The 23,160-nt window shown below is 36.2% G+C and overlaps 1 protein-coding gene across 1 annotated transcript; it reads right to left on the reverse strand.

The window, feature by feature from the left end:
- Positions 1–9,832: 9,832 nt before the first annotated feature.
- LOC117324569 (GATA zinc finger domain-containing protein 14-like) lies at positions 9,833–22,619 on the reverse strand. Its single transcript, XM_033880488.1, has 4 exons — positions 22,490–22,619; positions 12,739–13,212; positions 11,586–12,639; positions 9,833–11,438 (listed from the first exon to the last, which is right to left on the reverse strand). The coding sequence occupies exons 1-4, from the start codon at positions 22,617–22,619 to the stop codon at positions 9,833–9,835; spliced, it is 3,264 nt and encodes a 1,087-aa protein (XP_033736379.1).
- Between the last annotated feature and the right edge of the window lie 541 nt (positions 22,620–23,160).

Raw genomic sequence — 23,160 nt, forward strand, 5'->3', positions numbered from 1 at the left:
TGGTGTTATCCTCTAGTGTCAATGTACAGACATGGTGTTATACTCTAGTGTCAATGTATAGACATACATGATGTTATACTCTAGTGTCAATGTTCAGACATGGTGTTATACTCTAGTGTCAATGTACAGACATGGTGTTATACTCTAGTATCAATGTATAGACATGATGTTATACTCTAGTGTCAATGTACAGACATAGTGTTATACTCTAGTGTCAATGTACAGACATGGTGTTATACTGTAGTGTCAATGTACATACATGGTGTTATACTCTAGTGTCAATGTACAGACATGGTGTTATACTCTAGTGTCAATGTACAGACAGACATGGTGTTATACTCTAGTGTCAATGTACAGACATGGTGTTATACTCTAGTGTCAATGTACAGACAGACATGGTGTTATACTCTAGTGTCAATGTACAGACATGGCGTTATACTCTAGTGTCAATGTACAGACAGACATGGTGTTATACTCTAGTGTCAATGTACAGACATACATGGTGTTATACTCTAGTGGCAATGTACAGACAGACATGGTGTTATACTCTAGTGTCAATGTATAGACATGATGTTATACTCTAGTGTCAATGTACAGACATAGTGTTATACTCTAGTGTCAATGTACAGACATACATGATGTTATACTCTAGTGTCAATGTACAGACAGACATGGTGTTATACTCTAGTGTCAATGTACAGACAGACATGGTGTTATACTCTAGTGTCAATGTACAGACATGGTGTTATACTCTAGTGTCAATGTATAGACATACATGATGTTATACTCTAGTGTCAATGTTCAGACATGGTGTTATACTCTAGTGTCAATGTACAGACATGGTGTTATACTCTAGTATCAATGTATAGACATGATGTTATACTCTAGTGTCAATGTACAGACATGGTGTTATACTCTAGTGCCAATTGACAGACAGTCTTGGTGTTATACTCTAGTGTCAATGTACAGACATGGTGTTATACTCTAGTGTCAATGTATAGACATGGTGTTATAATCTAGTGTCAATGTACAGACATGATGTTATACTCTAGTGTCAATGTACAGACATGGTGTTATACTCTAGTGTCAATGTACAGACATACATGGTGTTATACTCTAGTGTCAATGTACATACATGATGTTATACTCTAGTGTCAATATACAGACAGACATGGTGTTATACTCTAGTGTCAATATACAGACAGACATGGTGTTGTACTCTAGTGTCAATGTACATACATGGTGTTATACTCTAGTGTCAATGTACAGACATGGTGCTATACTCTAGTGTCAATGTACAGACATACATGATGTTATACTCTAGTGTCAATGTACAGACAGACATGGTGTTATACTCTAGTGTCAATGTATAGACATACATGATGTTATACTCTAGTGTCAATGTACAGACATGGTGTTATACTCTAGTGTCAATGTGCAGACAGACATGGTGTTATACTCTAGTTTCAATGTGCAGACAGACATGGTGTTTTACTCTAGTGTCAATGTGCAGACAGATATGGTGTTATCCTCTAGTGTCAATGTACAGACATGGTGTTATACTCTAGTGTCAATGTATAGACATACATGATGTTATACTCTAGTGTCAATGTTCAGACATGGTGTTATACTCTAGTGTCAATGTACAGACATGGTGTTATACTCTAGTATCAATGTATAGACATGATGTTATACTCTAGTGTCAATGTACAGACATAGTGTTATACTCTAGTGTCAATGTACAGACATGGTGTTATACTGTAGTGTCAATGTACATACATGGTGTTATACTCTAGTGTCAATGTACAGACATGGTGTTATACTCTAGTGTCAATGTACAGACAGACATGGTGTTATACTCTAGTGTCAATGTACAGACATGGTGTTATACTCTAGTGTCAATGTACAGACAGACATGGTGTTATACTCTAGTGTCAATGTACAGACATGGCGTTATACTCTAGTGTCAATGTACAGACAGACATGGTGTTATACTCTAGTGTCAATGTACAGACATACATGGTGTTATACTCTAGTGTCAATGTATAGACATGATGTTATACTCTAGTGTCAATGTACAGACATGGTGTTATACTCTAGTGTCAATGTACAGACATACATGGTGTTATACTGTAGTGTCAATATACAGACATGGTGTTATACTCTAGTGTCAATGTACAGACAGACATGGTGTTTATACAGACATGGTGTTATACTCTAGTGTCAATGTACAGACAGACATGGTGTTATACTCTAGTGTCAATGTACAGACATATATGGTGTGATACTCTACTGTCAATGTACAGACATGGTGTTATACTCTAGTGTCAATGTACATACATGGTGTTATACTCTAGTGTCAGTGTACAGACATGATGTTATACTCTAGTGTCAATGTACAAACATAGTGTTATACTCTAGTGTCAATGTACAGACATACATGGTGTTATACTCTAGTGTCAATGTACAGACATGGTGTTATACTCTAGTGTCAATGTACAGACATGGTGTTATACTCTAGTGTCAATGTACAGACATGGTGTTATACTCTAGTGTCAATGTACAGACATACATGATGTTATACTCTAGTGTCAATGTACAGACAGACATGGTGTTATACTCTAGTGTAAATGTACAGACATGGTGTTATACTCTAGTGTCAATGTACAGACAGACATGGTGTTATACTCTAGTGTCAATGTACAGACATGGTGTTATACTCTAGTGTCAATATACAGACATGGTGTTATACTCTGGTGTCAATGTACAGACACGGTGTTATACTCTAGTGTCAATGTACAGACATGGTGTTATACTCTAGTGTCAATGTACAGACATGGTGTTATACTCTAGTGTCAATATACAGACATGGTGTTATACTCTGGTGTCAATGTACAGACACGGTGTTATACTCTAGTGTCAATGTACAGACATGGTGTTATATTCTATCGTTAACACAGGACTCAATAAACGTTAATGTACAGGCCATTGTACCTCAATATAACGACCGAGACAAAATAAATCCACCACCTGCCATACATTTACGGATTTGATACTCCAGCGTCCGCAACCAAATGTTACTACTATTGCATTAACCAAAATATGTGTGTGTTATGAGAAAACATTTGGACGAGATAACACGCTTTCGTCTGTCTATAACACTTAACATAAATCATGATGAATCACACGGGAAATGGTGAAATATACATCACTGTTATAAATATCAAACCATTCTCCAATCATTAAATGTAGATGAAATAATAATTTCAGAATTTTTAAAACTACCTTCAAAGTTGTTAAGGAGATTTATGTCTCTATAAGTGGTTGTTCTTGAAATGACTCTTAAATCAGAAATAGTTAATTTGTGAGTTGTTTACTTAATTAAATATTCTGTTTATTCATTCTCATAGCTATAAACATTAACGTTTTTTATGAATGTAGCAATAATAGTGATACATCTCTTTAATTCTATAGACATATTAAAAAACAAAACAAAAAGCAAACATTAAAAAAAAAAAAAAATAAAAAAATTATTTTTCTTTTACGATCATATTCTTGTAAGTATAGTTTGCAGTCACAACAATCACCTCTATTTTTCTTTCAGTTTGTGACAACCTGTGTCAAAAATTCACTACACACTGTCATAACACAGGTGTTAAGATTGTTGACAACCTGCTTAACTCAACTGACATCATTTTGCATTGTTGCACACGAACAGTGACGAATCTAGGGCATCGGGCTATCTGATCTAGATAAATGACGCAAACACCTGTGCAGGGTTTGTTGTGATTTATAATATTACTTAATTAACGACAAATTACAATCCTTTGTTTCATGAAAGTGATTACAATGCTAAATATTAGGGGCCGCGGTCGCCGAGTGGTTAGGGTGTACCGACACTTTAACACTAGCCCTCCACCACTGGGTTGCGAGTTCGAAACCTACGTGGGGCAGTTGCTAGGTACTGACCGTAGGCCGGTGGTTTTTCTCCGGGTACTCCGGCTTTCCTCCACCTCCAAAACCTGACACGTCCTTAAATGACCCTGGCTGTTAATAGGACGTTAAACAAAAACAAACCAAACCCTAAAAAAAAAAAAAAAAAAAAAACAAAAAAAAAAACAAAAAAACAAAAAAAACGCTAAATACCAAATGGCTACTGAGATATTGAATATTTTTATGTTATGAGAACTAGTTAAATATACTACAACTTCTTTTATTCCGTTGTTTTTATTAAAGGTGGCCATAGACCGGGTAATAAAACATCGGGAAAATATCAAGTTTTAGCAACACATTTCGCCTACAGAAGTCCATTCCTTCTTCCATTGATATAGTATATATTGTCCAGCTTGACCAGAAAAAATACTTTTCAATAAATAAAAGGCTTCATTTGAGCGTATGATACGATAATATCGAAAGCGAGGCTACTATGTAACCCTTTGGTTTTGGTGAAAAGTGAGACGGTCCCGGCCAATATTGATGAGCCCGAACTGTGAGCTTTATTTTACTGTCCAGACCAGCGCTATCAACGATCGAATGTTAAATTATAGTGCTTATGAAATATGATTTTTAAGTTCTTCTTGATATGTTAAAAATACACATTGATCAGTCCATAGTGCAGCTATAAGAAAGCGATACTTGGCAGGGCATAACGGACAAAAGGTAGACTTTCACCCATATGTACAAAGTTACAGTTAAGATACAGGCTTTTCTGTTTCTTTTTTGATGACACTTCCACAGTGCCTCCTCCTCCCCCCCCCCCCTCCCCCCCAAAAAAAAGAAACAAAAAAAAAAACAAAAAAAAACAACAACAACAATAAATCAAAACAAACAAAACAAAAAACAAAACGAAACAAAACAAATCTAGGGATATTTTTTTTGTTGTATCGTATTTCGTTCGGACATCTTTGTTTACATCAGAACATCAGCTTTCGCACTGCATGATGGGATTAGGAAGCCATATATGAGAGTCTCATTTGCATGTTATCTTGTCTCGAAGATTTAGATCGGTCAGAGATTTCAATCAATATTCATGAAATTGTACATTTTTAACCCATCATAACTTGAAATTTGATTAGGGATATAGACAATCTTTATTTTTTTTCATTCATTTTTATCAGTAGAAACTGTTAATCACTTTGGCAGTGACAACCTCTAACATGGTTCTACGTTTCCCCAGACTTCCGCTATTTCTTTATTTTTCAAATGTTTTTATACGAGCCATTGTTCTTTTGATTTTTCCGATATTGTTAAATTGAATAGAACTGGTTCTAGCTTTTGTTTTAATTAGCTTTGGAAAGATGTTTTTCAATCTTAAGTTGTTGTGCAGGGATACAAATTAAAAGCAACTCAACATTTATCATTCAATCTTTGAAACACTTATATTTATTCTACAATGTTTATTGTTTAATAAATTAGTTCTTACTCTTATGAGTTATGATATATGTCATTTTACAACTGTGATCATATACGATCTTTTGATTTTTCTAGCTTTCCACCTGCAGAAATTACTCGTGGCTATTGATACAATTAACAGACTTTCGTTATCGGCGACTCAAACATATGTTTTGGCTCTTAAACAATCGATCATGTTATTCCTTTCAAATAATTAACAGTGCTTACCAAGCCAAATTTAAAATGCATTATCTAATGGGAAGCTCATCAACAAACAGCGCCTTTGATATTTGATATTTTCAGGGCTCATTGCAGAATCCGTAAGATCAATGAAACAATTAGACCCCTACTTGAAGGGACTAAATGATAAAAATATGTATCGTGTAGGTAATAATTGTTTGTTATACAGAGAATGAAATATAAATCAGCGCGTGACAGCGATCACAGCGCCACCAGTTAAATGTCAAAACAAAATGAGAATTGAACTACATTTTAATCATATTAAGGGATTCTCATTACCCTGCGAAGACAGTTGCTGGTTAATATACTAATCCACTTTCTCGCGAGGAGTTGTATTTTCTTTGGAGAAATCGAATCTTAAATCAAAGACATTGAAAATAATTCAAAAGAAAAAAAAGGTCAACCATACCGTTTACTTTCTCTGTTTCTGTATCTGTCTGTCTCTGTCTATGTGTCTTTGTCCCTGTCTGTGTGTCTGTGTCTCTGTCTCTGTCTGTGTCTGTGTCTCTGTCTGTGTGTCTGTATCTCTGTCTGTGTCTCTGTCTGTGTCTGTGTCTCTGTGTCCCTGTGTCTCTGTCTCTGTGTCTCTGTGTCTCTGTCTCTGTGTCCCCGTGTCTCTGTCTCTGTATCTGTGTCCCTGTGTCTCTGTCTCTATGTCTGTGTGTCTCTGTGTCTCTGTGTCTCTGTTTCTGTCTCTGTGTCTGTCTTTGTGTCTCTGTATCTGTGTCTCTGTCTCTGTCTCTGTGTCTCTGTCTCTGTGTCTCTGTCTCTGTCTCTCTGTCACTGTGTCTCTGTGTCTGTATCTGTGTCTCTGTCCCTGTGTCTCTGTCTCTGTCTCTATGTCTGTGTCTCTGTGTCTGTGCCTCTGTGTCTGTGTATGTGTCTTTGTGTCTCTGTGTCTCTGTCTCTGTGTATGTCTCTCTCTGTTACTGACTCGTTCTCTCTGTCTCTGTCTCTGTCTCTCTCTGTATGTGTCTCTGTCTCTGACTCGTTCTCTCTGTCTGTCTCTCTGTCTGTGTGTATGTGTGTCTGTGTCTGTGTGTGTCTCTCTCTCTGTATGTGTCTCTGTCTCTGACTCGTTCTCTCTGTCTCTCTGTCTCTCTGTCTGTGTGTCTGTGTGTCTGTGTCCTTATCTCTCTGTCTCTCTGTCTCTCTGACTCTGTCTCTGACTCTGACTCTGACTCTGACTCTGACTCTGACTCTGTCTCTGACTCTGACTCTGACTCTGACTCTGACTCTGACTCTGTCTCTGTCTCTGACTCTGACTCTGACTCTGACTCTGACTCTGACTCTGACTCTGTCTCTCTGTGTCTCTGACTCTGACTCTGACTCTGACTCTGTCTCTGACTCTGACTCTGACTCTGACTCTGTCTCTGACTCTGACTCTGACTCTGTCTCTGTCTCTGTCTCTGACTCTGACTCTGACTCTGACTCTGTCTCTGTCTCTGTCTCTGACTCTGACTCTGACTCTGACTCTGACTCTGTCTCTGTCTCTGTCTCTGACTCTGACTCTGTCTCTGACTCTGACTCTGACTCTGTCTCTGTCTCTGTCTCTGACTCTGACTCTGACTCTGACTCTGTCTCTGACTCTGACTCTGACTCTGACTCTGTCTCTGACTCTGACTCTGACTCTGTCTCTGTCTCTGTCTCTGACTCTGACTCTGTCTCTGACTCTGTCTCTGACTCTGACTCTGACTCTGACTCTGTCTCTGACTCTGACTCTGACTCTGACTCTGTCTCTGACTCTGACTCTTTCTCAATGACGATTTGATAGAATTTCTCAAAACATATATCATCTCTGATTTTTTTTCTGGTTAGCAATTTATTACTTATAAAAGAAAGTTAAGACAAATTATGCTGATATATTTTTGAAATTCATATGTTAGCGGCAAAGGAATTACCTCGGTCACTGAATGTATGCAATAGTAAGTCATTATCAGATAACTTCCAACCAACAAATTAATTTTGTAACTTCTATTTTATCTTAATGCGGCAAATACTGTTGCCAGCAGAAGCAGCGATAAATATCCCAGAGTAAAGTGTCATCGTTCATGAACAGTGAATCAGTCTTATTATTCAATTAAAAGTTACATGATGCATTTAAGATATGTAGGTCTAAAAGATGTATTTTTGATAAATAGAAAATGATATATTTCAAATTAATTTACGTGTAATACAATACATAATTTAATTAGAAAGAAATGTGTTCTAAATGACAAAGAAGACTTGTTTTAATTAAAAGAACAGGTGCGGATTTATTTCAAATTTGTATAGAGAATTTAACCTGTATGTCAATCTGATTTTCCTTGTTGAAAATAAAATTTCATTAAAAATTGGTTTATTATGTTTTTATCGATTTTGATATAACAGCAAGGAGCGGGTATTTACACAACTGGCGAAAAAAAAACCGTACTGTACAAAAAAGAGGAAATAGACAACAAAACCAATCTGACTGTAGTCGGGAAGAGAAACGAAATCTTGAAGTACCACAACCCCTTGTATGGTAAATAGAATCTTCCCGTACTATGAAGGTGTGATAGATGAATTTTCAACTCGAGGGATGTTATTCTAGTTTGTCTAATCCAAGGCACTGCCGAGGGTTAGAAGGTCAAACATGTCATCCCGAAGGTCGGAGATTTCGCTTTCACGTCCTCAAGGTAGGGGTGATTGGTTTGTCTTCCATACTTATACACATATATCTACATATATAAGAACGCCGATGTGGCGCAGTGGTATAAGCTGCGGGTATTCCTGGCTAGGCGATTGGGTGCCGTACGTAGATCGTGAGTTCGAGGCCCAGTCAGGGCACGAGTCATAAATTTGTCTTCCTTCGTCAGTTGTGTTACTATGTTATATATCAAATAATTAGCACATTATTCCATATGCACTTTGTGTTGGTGATCCGAAGGTAAAGATTTGAATTTCCTTTCGTAATTGTACCCTAAACAAGCACAAATCTTCACTCCACAACATAACGTTCCGGCCAATGACTTGTAGCTGAACAGTATCTCAGCTGTATTTTATCAAGACGGGACCCATTTTGTTCCAATATTGAAAAAAAAAAAAAAAAAAAAATTGCAATGAAACGCAATTTTGATGTGATTGAATTGTTGTTGAGGAAAAAATATTGGCAGAGATAACAAACTCAGTAACATATTTCGTAAAGATGGCTGTTCAGTTCGAATCAAAGCGGGAGACAACCGGAGAACACAGTCAAGTCATTATCCTTCCGCGCAGCTGGCGGAGCGTTTTTATAATAATATTTAAATTAAGCGACATAGTCAATATTTCAATTAAATCATGACATTTTTCATACGTGTTATGGTTGTTTAATGATATTTTCGTCTTAAAATACATTTTAGTCATCATTTGGTGGCAAACTATTTCTTTTAAAACAGAACAATGCACAAGTTCTAGTTACTGAAGACTTGAAATTTTTAAGATTTAATAGGAAAAATGTGTGTTAACTGAAATATAAGGATTGAATGTTGCTTTGGTCGATTTCATGGAGTAATGCATTGAGTTGCTCTTGAGACAAATTCAACATGAACTGCTTCATCAAATGTGTATCAAGGACAACTTAATTCATCCCTTCATGAAATCGACCAAAGCAACATTCAATCCGAAGTATTCTTATTTAAAACAGGTAATTAATCACGTGATACAAATTATGTATTTGTTTCTCTTATTTTTATAACAGACATATAAAGAATAATAAACATTATCAATTAAGAAATAAATAAAACATAACGAGGAAAGTACGGGTCAAGGATTCACACAAGCTGTCAGAATTACGAATCTTTTATTTTTGGCAGTGTCTTTATTCAAACATGCAGGTAACATGTGGATTTGACGTACGAGTGCCTACAGGCCATTTTAACCACTGTAGAACGACTGCACGCGATAGTTAAAATACGATACGTTCAAGTTCATCTACTAATTTTTAATTTATACGACCTTGAATGATAAAAATATGAGAGTAGTTATCGTTAACTTTTATAAAAAATCTCAAAATACTACAGATACATTCATTTTTATCATAAAATAAGAATGTATAATTTGTATACATCCCTTGTAAATATTTATTACATTGTATTTATATCCAAAATTTATCGGATATGAAATCATCATACTTTGTATTAATATGTAGAAACGATTGATTAATTTAAGAGCAAGTAATTTGTCACCTTTGGATTAATCTTTATTTTGCTACTATCAATACAATATTGTTGTTGTCTGGAGTTGTTGTTGTCTGGAGTTGTTGTCGTCTGGACTTGTTGTTGTCTGGAGTTGTTGTCGTCTGGAATTGTTGTTGTCTGGAGTTGTTGTCGTCTGGACTTGTTGTTGTGTGTACCTGTTGTTGTCTGTACCTGTTGTTGACTGGACTTGTTGTTGTCTGGAGTTGTTGTTGACTGGGCTTGTTGTTGTCTGGAGTTGTTGTCGTCTGGAGTTGTTGTTGTCTGGAGTTGTTGTCGTCTGGAGTTGTTGTCTGGAGTTGTTGTTGTCTGGAGTTGTTGTCGTCTGGAGTTGTTGTTGTCTGGACTTGTTGTCTGGAGTTGTTGTCTGGACTTGTTGTTGTCTGGAGTTGTTGTCTGGAGTTGTTGTTGTCTGGAGTTGTTGTTGTCTGGAGTTGTTGTTGTGTGTACCTGTTGTTGTATGTATCTGTTGTTGACTGGACTTGTTGTTGTCTGGAGTTGTTGTTGTCTGGGCTTGTTATTGTCTGGAGTTGTTGTCGTCTGGAGTTGTTGTTGTCTGGAGTTGTTGTCGTCTGGAGTTGTTGTTGTCTGGAGTTGTTGTCGTCTGGAGTTGCTGTTGTCTGGAGTTGTTGTTGTCTGGACTTGTTGTTGTCCTGACTTGTTTTGTCTTGGTCGGTTGTTGTCTGTACCGGTTGTTGTCTTGACGTGTTGTTGTTTGGACTTGTTGTTGTCCTGACTTGTTTTGTCTTGGTCGGTTGTTGTCTGTACCTGTTGTTGTCTTGACGTGTTGTTGTTTGGACTTGTTGTTGTCTGGATGTGTTGTTGTCTTGGTCGGTTGTTGTCTGTACCTGTTGTTGTCTTGACGTGTTATTGTCTGGACTTGTTGTTGTCTTGGTCTGTTGTTGTCTGGAGTTGTTGTTGTCTGGAGTTGTTGTTGTCTGGAGTTGTTGTTGTCTGGAGTTGTTGTTGTCTTTGTTTGTTGTTGTATTTGTCTGTTGTTGTCTGTACGTGTTGTTGTCTGGACTTGTTGTTGTCTGTACCTGTTGTTGCCTGGACTTGTTGTTGCCTTGACTTGTTGTTGCCTGGACTTGTTGTTGTCTTGACGTGTTGTCAGTACGTGTTAATGTCTGGACTTGTTGTCTTGACGTGTTGTTGTCTGGACTTGTTGTAGTCTGGACGTGTTGTTGTCTGTACGTGTTGTCTGTGCGTGTTATTGTCTGGACGTGTTGTTGTCTGGACTTGTTGTTGTCTGGACTTGTTGTCTGGGCTTGTTGTTGTCTGGAGTTGTTGTTGTATGTACGTGTTGTTGTCTGTACGTATTGTTGTCTTGACTTGTTGTTGTCTGGACGTGTTGTTGTCTGTACGTGTTGTTGTCTGGACTTCTTGTTTTCTGGGCTTGTTGTTGTCTGGAGTTGTTGTTGTCTGTACGTGTTATTGTCTGGACGTGTTGTTGTCTGTACGTGTTGTTGTCTGGACTTCTTGTTGTCTGGGCTTGTTGTTGTCTGGAGTTGTTGTCTGTACGTGTTGTTGTCTGTACGTATTGTTGTCTTGACTTGTTGTTGTCTGGACTTGTTGTTGTCTGGAGTTGTTGTTGTATTTGTCTGTTGTTGTCTGTACGCGTTGTCAGTACGTGTTATTGTCTGGACGTGTTGTTGTCTGAACTTGTTGTTGTCTGGACGTGTTGTTGTCTAGACTTGTTGTTGTCTGGACTTGTTGCTGTCTGTACGTGTTGTTGTCTAGACGTGTTGTTGTCTAGACTTGTTATTGTCTGGACATGTTGTTGTCTGGACGTGTTGTTGTCTGGACTTGTTGTTGTCTGGACGTGTTGTTGTCTGGACTTCTTGTTGTCTGGGCTTGTTGTTGTCTGGAGTTGTTGTTGTCTGTACGTGTTGTTGTCTAGACTTGTTGTTGTCTGGACTTGTTGTTGTCTGTACCTGTTGATGACTTGACTTGTTGTTGACTGGACGTGTTGTTGTCTGGACGTGTTGTTGACTTGGATTGTTGTTGTCTTGACTTGTTGTCTTGACGTGTTGTTGTCTGTACCTGTTGTTGTCTGTACCTGTTGTTGTCTGGACGTTATTGTCTGGACCTGTTGTTGACTGTACCTGTTGTTGTCTGGATGTGTTGTTGTCTTGGTCGGTTGTTGTCTGTACCTGTTGTTGTCTTGACGTGTTGTTGTTTGGACTTGTTGTTGTCCTGACTTGTTTTGTCTTGGTCGGTTGTTGTCTGTACCTGTTGTTGTCTTGACGTGTTGTTGTTTGGACTTGTTGTTGTCTGGATGTGTTGTTGTCTTGGTCGGTTGTTGTCTGTACCTGTTGTTGTCTTGACGTGTTATTGTCTGGACTTGTTGTTGTCTTGGTCTGTTGTTTTCTGGAGTTGTTGTTGTCTGGAGTTGTTGTTGTCTGGAATTGTTGTTGTCTTTGTCTGTTGTTGTATTTGTCTGTTGTTGTCTGTACGTGTTGTTGTCTGGACTTGTTGTTGTCTGGACGTGTTGTTGTCTGGGCTTGTTGTTGTCTGGAGTTGTTGTTGTCTGTACGTGTTATTGTCTGGACGTGTTGTTGTCTGTACGTGTTGTTGTCTGGACTTGTTGTTGTCTGGGCTTGTTGTTGTCTGGAGTTGTTGTTGTCTGTACGTGTTGTTGTCTGTACGTGTTGTTGTCTGGACTTGTTGTTGTCTGGACTTGTTGTTGTCTGGAGTTGTTGTTGTATTTGTCTGTTGTTGTCTGTACGCGTTGTCAGTACGTGTTGTTGTCTGGACGTGTTGTTGTCTAGACTTGTTGTTGTCTGGACTTGTTGTAGTCTGTACGTGTTGTCTGTATGTGTTGTCTGTACGTGTTATTGTCTGGACGTGTTGTTGTCTGGACTTGTTGTTGTCTGGTCTTGTTGTTGTCTGTACGTGTTATTGTCTGTACCTGTTGATGACTTGACTTGTTGTTGACTGGACGTGTTGTTGTCTGGACGTGTTGTTGACTTGGATTGTTGTTGTCTTGACTTGTTGTCTTGACGTGTTGTTGTCTGTACCTGTTGTTGTCTGGACGTTATTGTCTGGACCTGTTGTTGACTGGACTTGTTGTTGACTGTACCTGTTGTTGTCTTGACGTGTTGTTGTTTGGACTTGTTGTTGTCCTGACTTGTTTTGTCTTGGTCGGTTGTTGTCTGTACCTGTTGTTGTCTTGACGTGTTATTGTCTGGACTTGTTGTTGTCTTGGTCTGTTGTTTTCTGGAGTTGTTGTTGTCTGGAGTTGTTGTTGTCTGGAGTTGTTGTTGTCTGGAGTTGTTGTTGTCTGGAGTTGTTGTTGTCTTTGTCTGTTGTTGTATTTGTCTGTTGTTGTCTGTACGTGTTGTTGTCTGGACTTGTTGTTGTCTGGACGTGTTGTTGTCTGTACCTGTTGTTGTCTGGACTTCTTGTTGTTTATGTTACACAGTGTATTGTTTATGTTACACAATGTATTGTTTATGTTATACAATGTATTGTTTATGTTACACTGCGTATTGTTTATGTTACACAGCGTATTGTTTATGTTCACAGTGTATTGTTTATGTAAGAGTGTATTGTTGATGTTACACAGTGTATTGTTTATGTTACACAATGTATTGTTTATGTTACACAGCGTATTGTTGATGTTATACATTGTATTGTTTATGTTACAGTGTATAGTTTATGTTACAGTGTATTGTTTATGTTACACAATGTATTGTTTACGTTACACAGCGTATTGTTTATGTTACACAGTGTATTGTTCATGTTACACAGTATATTGTTTATGTTACACAGTGTATTGTTTATGTTACACAGTTTATTGTTGATGTTACACAGTTTATTGTTTATGTTACACAATGTATTGTTTATGTTACACAGTTGATTGTTGATGTTACACAGTGTATTGTTTGTTACACGGTGTATTGTTTATGTTACACAGTGTATTGTTTATGTTACACAGTGTATTGTTTATGTTACACAGTGTATTGTTTATGTTACACAGTGTATTGTTTATGTTACAGTGTATTGTTTATGTTACACAGTGTATTGTTTATGTTACACAGTGTATTGTTTATGTTACACAGCGTATAGTTTATGTTACAGTGTATTGTTTATGTTACACAGTGTATTGTTTATGTTACACAGTGTATTGTTTATGTTACACAGTGTATTGTTTATGTTACACAATGTATTGTTTATGTTACACAGTTTATTGTTGATGTTACACAGTGTATTGTTTGTTACACGGTGTATTGTTTATGTTACACAGTGTATTGTTTATGTTACACAGTGTATTGTTTGTTACACGGTGTATTGTTTATGTTACACAGTGTATTGTTTATGTTACACAGTGTATTGTTTATGTTACACAGTGTATTGTTTATGTTACACAGTGTATTGTTTACGTTACACAGTGTATAGTTTATGTTACAGTGTATTGTTTATGTTACACAGCGTATTGTTTGTGTTACACAGTGTATTGTTTATGTTACACAGTGTATTGTTTATGTTACACAGTGTATTGTTTATGTTACACAGTGTATTGTTTATGTTACACAATGTATTGTTTATGTTACACAGTGTTTTGTTTACGTTACACAGAGTATTGTTTGTGTTACACAGTGTATTGTTATGTTACACAGTGTATTGTTTATGTTACACAGAGTATTGTTTACGTGACACAGTGTATTGTTGATGTTACACAGTGTATTGTTTGTTACACGGTGTATTGTTTATGTTACACAGTGTATTGTTTATGTTACACAGTGTCTTGTTTACGTTACACAGTGTATTGTTTATGTTACACAGTGTATTGTTTATGTTACACAGTTTATTGTTTATGTTACACTGTGTATTGTTTATGTTACACAGTGTATTGTTTACGTTACACAGTGTATTGTTTACGTTACACAGTGTATTGTTTATGTTACACTGTGTATTGTTTATGTTACACAGTGTATTGTTTATGTTACACAATGTATTGTTTATGTTACACAATGTATTGTTTATGTTACACAGTGTATTGTTTACGTTACACAGTGTATTGTTTATGTTACACAGTGTATTGTGTATGTTACACAGTATATTGTTTTTGTTACACAGTGTATTGTTTGTGTTACACAGTGTATTGTTTATGTTACACAGTATATTGTTTTTGTTACACAGTGTATTGTTTATGTTACACAGTGTATTGTGTATGTTACACAGTATATTGTTTTTGTTACACAGTGTATTGTTTATGTTACACAGTGTATTGTTTGTGTTACACAGTGTATTGTTTATGTTACACAGTGTATTGTTTATGTTACACAGTATATTGTTTTTGTTACACAGTGTATTGTTTATGTTACACAGTGTATTGTTTGTGTTACACAGTGTATTGTTTATGTTACACAGTGTATTGTTTATGTTACACAGTGTATTGTTTATGTTACACAGTGTATTGTTTATGTTACACAGTGTATTGTTTATGTTACACAGTGTATTGTTTACATGTATGTTACACAGTGTATTGTTTATGTTACACAGTGTATTGTTTGTGTTACACAGTGTATTGTTTATGTTACACAGTGTATTGTTTATGTTACACAGTGTATTGTTTGTGTTAAACAGCGTATTGTTCATGTTACACAGTGTAGTGTTTATGTTACACAGCGTATTGTTTATGTTACACAGTGTATTGTTTATGTTACACAGCGTATTGTTTATGTTACACAGCGTATTGTTTATGTTACACAGCGTATTGTTTATGTTACACAGTGTATTGTTGATGTTACACAGCTTATTGTTTATGTTACACAGTGTATTGTTTATGATACACAGTGTTTTGTTTGTTACACGGTGTATTGTTTATGTTAGTCAGTGTATTGTTTGTGGTACACAGCGTGTTGTTTGCGGTACACAGCGTGTTGTTTGTGTTACACAGTGTATTGTTTTTGTTATGTTACACAGTGTATTGTTTATGTTACAGTGTATTGTTTATGTTACACAGTGTATTGTTTATGTTACACAGTGTATTGTTTATGTTACACAGTGTATTGTTTATGTTACACAGTGTATTGTTTATGTTACACAGTGTATTGTTTATGTTACACAATGTATTGTTTATGTTACACAGTGTATTGTTTATGTTACACAGTGTATTGTTTATGTTACAGTGTATTGTTTATGTTACACAGAGTATTGTTGATGTTACACAGAGTATTGTTTATGTTACAGTGTATTGTTTATGTTACACAGTGTATTGTTTATGTTACACAGTATATTGTTTATGTTACACAGTGTATTGTTTATGTTACACAGTGTATTGTTCATGTTACACAGTTCATTGTTTATGTTACACAGTGTATTGTTTATGTTACACAGTGTATTGTTTATGTTACACAGTGTATTGTTTACGTTACACAGTGTATTGTTTATGTTACACAGTGTATTGTTTATGTTACACAGCGTATTGTTTATGTTACACAGTGTATTGTTTATGTTACACAGTGTATTGTTTATGTTACACAATGTATTGTTTACGTTACACAGCGTATTGTTTATGTTACACAGTGTATTGTTTATGTTATGTTACACAGTGTATTGTTTATGTTACACAGTGTATTGTTTATGTTACACAGTGTATTGTTTATGTTACACAGTGTATTGTTTATGTTACAGTGTATTGTTGATGTTACAGTGTTTTGTTTATGTTAGTCAGTGTATTGTTTATGTTACACAGTGTATTGTTTATGTTACACAGTGTATTGTTTATGTTATGTTACACAGTGTATTGTTTATGTTACAGTGTATTGTTTACGTTACACAGTGTATTGTTTATGTTATGTTACACAGTGTATTGTTTATGTTACAGTGTATTGTTTATGTTACAGTGTATTGTTTATGTTACAGTGTATTGTTTATGTTGCACAGTGTATTGTTTATGTTACACAGTGTATTGTTTATGTTACAGTGTATTGTTTATGTTACAGTGTATTGTTTATGTTACACAGTGTATTGTTTATGTTACACAGTGTATTGTTTATGTTACAGTGTATTGTTTATGTTACAGTGTATTGTTTATGTTACACAGTGTATTGTTTATGTTGCACAGTGTATTGTTTATGTTACAGTGTATTGTTTATGTTACAGTGTATTGTTTATGTTACACAGTGTATTGTTTATGTTACAGTGTATTGTTGATGTTACACAGCGTATTGTTAACGTTACAGAGCATATTACTAATCTTACGTTCCACATCCCTTTGCCGATAGGATGTCGAATATATAGTAATCTGAACGCAATAATATGGCTTTCTTCATTCTTTGACAATTCTTTCATGTTTCCCCACTAAGAACCGTATCCCTATATGCAGAACTTAAGTCCGGGGTCCCAACTATTGAGTTTAAGGTAAATTCCCTCTAAACGAGTCGGCGACATGCGTTTTCTGTTAAAGCCATGCACGTTGAATTACTTGCCAAGGAAACAGAATTAGATTCGATCTCAAAATTTACTCTCGCCAACATGGCGTAAATATATTTATTCCTATATTTTAATTAAGTTATAAATTAAAAAAAAAACAAACTTTCTTACATCAAAACTTGACCTACAAGAAATTATTATCAACTTGAAAGACTTCATATACATGCATGAGAAATTTTGAGCAAAAAAACCACTTCTTAACCTTATCATTCCCGCCATTGAAATGGTGCAGGATGTCTGGTTTACCGAGAAACCTGTCCCCAATATCACTGTGCTGTTGAATCGGCCTGTTTCGGAGGATTAAAGGGATCTACATTTGTAACTTAGTTTAAACTCATTCATGTCTTGTGGAAGTGAAACCGACTTGCAAATCGTTATAAAGATATATGGTATTTGTAATAAGAGAAACGGGTTAAAATTATTTACAGTAACACATGTACAACTCTTTGGCTACGATAGCAACATCTGGCCGTTCACCCAATACACTAAATAAGCCAAACTTTCTGATATCGATATTCCCCCGCAACACCTTACGTTAGAGGACCTGATAAGAAGTGTACACAAAGTCAGGAATAACATGTTGACTAGGGCATGTGGACAGCGGAGTGCTGAAAATTGAGATGCTAAGATTAGACAAAGGGACATGATATGCATACTGGGTTACTGGTTTTTGTATATGATATGTTCTGCATCAGCGAAGTCCCCTAAAGCACGCATGGAGTATATGACGGACGACCAATGGGCGTGTTAGATCGTCAAGACATTGTTCTTCTCAATATGATGCTTGCTCGGTCTTGAAATATATTGTTTAAACATTTTAGATCGGTGTACTCCTTCCTGACTTGATTTTATTATTACGATACATTAAACATTTTATCCTGGGAAAACTCAACTGACTTGTGATGGCTGTACCAGGTAGTGGAATAAGTCTTTAATTTTCTCATTGTTTAAGTTATGAACAATGAGGTCTCATAAGTTGGGAAAACTCAGGTATATTAAGATGTATGTATTAAGTTAGCCCTCAATTAAAACCTGACATGCTCTTTGCATTAAACTGGAGGACTCGGCCCTGACTAAAATCACTATTATATAAAACGAGGGACTCGCCCCTGACTGAAATCACTATTATATAAAACGAGAGACTCCGCCCTGACTTAACTCACTTTAACATAAAACGAGGAACTTGACCCTGACTAAACTCACTTTAACATTAAACGAGGGACTCGACCCTGACTAAAATCACTTTAACATAAAACGAGTGACTCGGCCCTGACTAAACTCACTTTTACATAAAACGAGAGACTCGAAGACTAAGATCACTATAACATAAAACGAGGAACTCGACCCTGACTAAACTCACTTTTACATTAAACGAGCGACTCGAAGACTAAGATCACTATAACATAAAACGAGGAACTCGACCCTGACTAAACTCACTTTTACATAAAACGAGGAACTCGGCCCTGACTAATCTCACTATTACATAAAACGAGAGACTCGGCCCTGACTAAACTCACTTTTATATTAAACGAGACACTCGGCCCTGACTAAACTCAATATTACATAAAACGAGTGATTCGGCCCTGACTAAACTCACCTTAACATAAAACGAGAGACTCGATCCTGACTAAAATCACTATTATATTAAACGAGCGACTCGGCCCTGACTAAACTCACTATAACATAAAACGAGCGACTCAGCCCTGACTAAACTCACCAGATGCCCTCATTTGACGTATTTAATGCTATTAAAGTGATTTTTTTTTTCGGAAATAGTCCCCCGTTTTATGTATCTAGTGCTATAGTCAAGAAGTTGATCCGACCAGAGTTCCAATTTAAACCAAATAAAATATATCATTAGAGTATATCAGAATATATTTATTATGTCATACATTATGAACATACCTAATCGCATACGTATCCAATGTGTAACGAGTTCCCTATCACATATTTAAGTAAATGTTAACTAACAATGCATATACATGTATATACTTTATGACATATTCCAGAAAATGCGGCAGTCCTAGAAAATAATGAATTATATTTTAACTTTACGACAGCAACTTACTATATATCTGCACATTTGTGTACGTGGTCAGTATTCTCAAAGCAGCGATACCAGAAGAGGATTGGCCTGTGAAAACTTATACCAGATTAGTTGAATTAACTATGCATATACTGTAATTTTATATTAATCTACACAGAGGAGGATTTGTCATGTTGACATAGCTAATAATACCTGTCATCTTGATTTATACAATAAATTAAGTAATATGTTAAGCGTAATCTGAATAAGCAGGGGTGCCAAGGCGGACAGCACAATCGCTTATGACATTTGCCAGCGCTTCAGTATCAAATATTCTGACTTTAACTGTATCAACTAACGACAAGAGTATCTTATGCTGCATTGTAAACTAAGACGATACAGGAAATCTCATTAATTTGCATAATATTAAAATATACTTAAATAGGTTCCTACAATAAGATATATATATATTTCAGTGAGTGGTTATTACAGCAAAGATTATTTTATACTGACACGTTTTACTTTCATTCGGATAAATATAATTGGCCAACAAAGATGTAGAATTTATGACTGTTCCACATGCAATGTCAAAGTGCATTCAACGTCATCGGGTGGCTCAGTGGTTCGTGTAACGCACCTCTCTTTTAGACAACTGCGATTCAATTTCAAGATCGGACATGTACGGTATGGGGATCGCCTACTGGACCGTGCATGCACGTGCATCGGTTTTACCCGAGTAATCCGCCAACAGTAAGGCTACCCGCGCGCGACAAGAGTGATTAATATAAGGTGATATGAATTGTATCGAGATTGTATGTGAATTATTTTTTCGTATGTCATTGTTCGAAATCGCAGTATTAACCTGAACTAGTTCCAGACATTTTTAAGTAGTTTATATGTTATGTAGCCAGGTTTTCATCAGTTTTCTCTCTAACGGTCTCGTGGAACTGGTAAAGTTGTGATCGACACCTCAATCAGAAACACTTTGATAGAAACGGGTAAATAAAACGTTCATCAAACACTCTCGGAATATAAACAAAGTGATATGATTGACATTTCCTTTACGTAAACTTTTGTTATAGATACATATAACACTTTAATTTTATCCAGTCTGACGTCATACCGGAATTAATGTGATGCAGCATTTGAATGGACGTCATCACGATGACGATGGTACCAATTGCGTTTTATTTCTGAACATCATCCCGAAATTTTGTTTAACTTCTCACATTGTCTGAACACTGCAAGAATTGAAACTGTTTATACCATTGAAATATAACGCCAAATATTTGTTCCTTTTTTGTTTTTAGGGTTCAACGTCCTCGCAAACGCCAGGGTCATATGAGGACGGATGTCAAGGAGATACCTAGAGTAAGAAAAATGCACAGAAAGACAGCAGTGAGAAAAGAAAGGAAGGATTGAAGATCCAAAGGTTGTACAATATCCACTTCATACAAGACATGAAGGAAAATCCCAAGTCTCCAAGAGGCCCACTTTTAGTCGCATCTTACCACATGCACTACGTTAAAGCAGGTATATTCTTTGTCCGCTCCTGCAAGGGTCATATCACGCCAAGGCATAAATGGATTCAAATATTTTTTTGTTTTTATAACAAACATCATATATACACAGACTGGTTGTAACAGAATAATACATGTAAAATGTTAAATTTAAAATTAAGCGTCTCAATATTGACGGCCAACCATCGTTCAAAATTAACTCAGCTAAAACAACATATTAAATTTTGAGAGGCTTATTATTTTCCCAATTAAAACAATCTGAAAAGACATGATTTCGGGACAGACAAACCCAATGTAAGAACCACGCCCCTCTATTGGGACGTTTTCCCGTGTTTGATGCTGAGAATGTCAAAGAGCAAATAAATCCTAACTTCATTGACATATAATCCAATCACGTAAAGAAGGGAAGGAAATAACTAGATATGTCCTTAGTAACCAAATAAGTTCGATATTAAGGAACGACATAATCGTCATCGGTGCTGATCTCGAGAAAGTCAAAATGATATCGACTTGCATTTTGAAAAAATACTGATTTTGCAAATAATATGTAATTTCATACCAGCATTGAGATTGAAGGAGACGTTTTGTAATAAGACTATGTTCTAGCGATTGTTGGGTTATAGTATATTAATTAAAACTATAAACGGGTCCAGCTAATTAAGTAATAAAACAATAACTATACGATTAAGAGCTCGTATCCAGCAATGCAAAACTGTGACCATTTCATATTAATAATAAAATTTGGCTAGTTCAGAAGATTTAATAAATACATAAATAGATCAATAAATTTATTTATTAATAATAAATAAGAGGGGGTATTATATTTCTTATATTTATTGGATTTAACAAAGAAGAAGAAAAAATATCCGAGTAAATCTTTAAAGGATATTTCATGATCTGTTTTTTTTTTTTTACAACAATCGGATATTTTGGAATGAATTTTAGTCTTCCAGACGAAAATCGCCTGGCTGCAATTAATGATATCATCTCCTTGTTTTAAAAAAAAACAACTTTTCGGGTATAATTATACGATACATATGAAAAATCCTCTTACATATAACTTGTACATTTGAGTGAGGTTTTATCAGTTTTTTTTATATTTTAGCTGTAAAGAGTAAGGCATGCCATGGGAGATAAAACTATTGTTGTCACTAACATTGGAGACAACAGTACATTTGATACCTGGCCGATAAAAAAGGCACCTCAGGAAGGGCAGACACTTTCAATCATTTAGATTGTTTTATTTCGTCATCTCAGTAAACCCTTTCATGACCTATACCTTTTTTTTACAACATTTGGACATTTTGGTCTGTATTTTATTTTTCCAGACGAAACTCTTCTGGCTACAATTAATGATTCTATCATAGTATTCGTTAAAGTTCCACTTGCCGAGTCTTAAATGAAACGCATTGCCCAAATCTAATGATACCGAATTCCTAAATCGGTAATGGCGATAGATATTTAAGTATATATTCTGTCTCCCGTTCTTTTATACATAAAACCATATAAGTCACAATAAATCAAGGTTCATCTCCGCTCTTGTTTCCTATAGCACAAGCGGAGCAAATTGCACAACTATACGGATCGGGGAAAATCATTGCAGTGTGATTTTTTTTCTAGGAAAATGACGTATCGCTTCGCTGGCCGACAAATAGGTAACGGTCGCGATCTACCGTTTTTGCGCATTACACGCATTTCTTGGGAAGCTCCAGCGTCCATTATCATCTCCCGTTTCAGAGAAGATGGTGCAACATCGGAAGGGTTTTCAGAAGAGGAAACACTTTCAGTCAATTGGCCATACATGTTTATTAGTGACAAGCACGAGCTGATGTGCGTGTTCCCGCCGTCGTCGTGCGCATTTTCTCTTATTTTTTTTTTCTCCGCGGACAAATTTTCTATCGATTCCCTGATCGTTACAGTTGAAGTCATCGACATGTTCCTTCTTTCAGTTCGAGAACATAATGCTAAGTTAAACATTGAATTGCTAAACTATTCTATTTGTTTGTTGTTTATTCTATATCAAACGATATACAATGCGATAGTGTGGTAATGTGCTTTTCTTTTTAAACTTCATTGTCATTTTCCCCTTTAGTGTTTTTATGAAACCAGTTTGGTTTATTTTTGTTTAACGTCCTATTAACAGCCAGGGTCATTTAAGGGCATGCCAGGTTTTGGAGGTGGAGGAAAGCCGGAGTACCCGGAGAAAAAAACCACCGGCCTACGGTCAGTACCTGACAACTGCCCCGACGTAGGTTTCGAACTCGCAATCCAGAGGTTGAGGGATTAGTGATAAAGTGTCGGGACACCTTAACCAAATATACAAGTATGAATATAATATAAACTG

Source organism: Pecten maximus, chromosome 3 (assembly GCF_902652985.1).
Source record: "Pecten maximus chromosome 3, xPecMax1.1, whole genome shotgun sequence".
Lineage (NCBI taxonomy): Eukaryota > Metazoa > Mollusca > Bivalvia > Pectinida > Pectinidae > Pecten > Pecten maximus.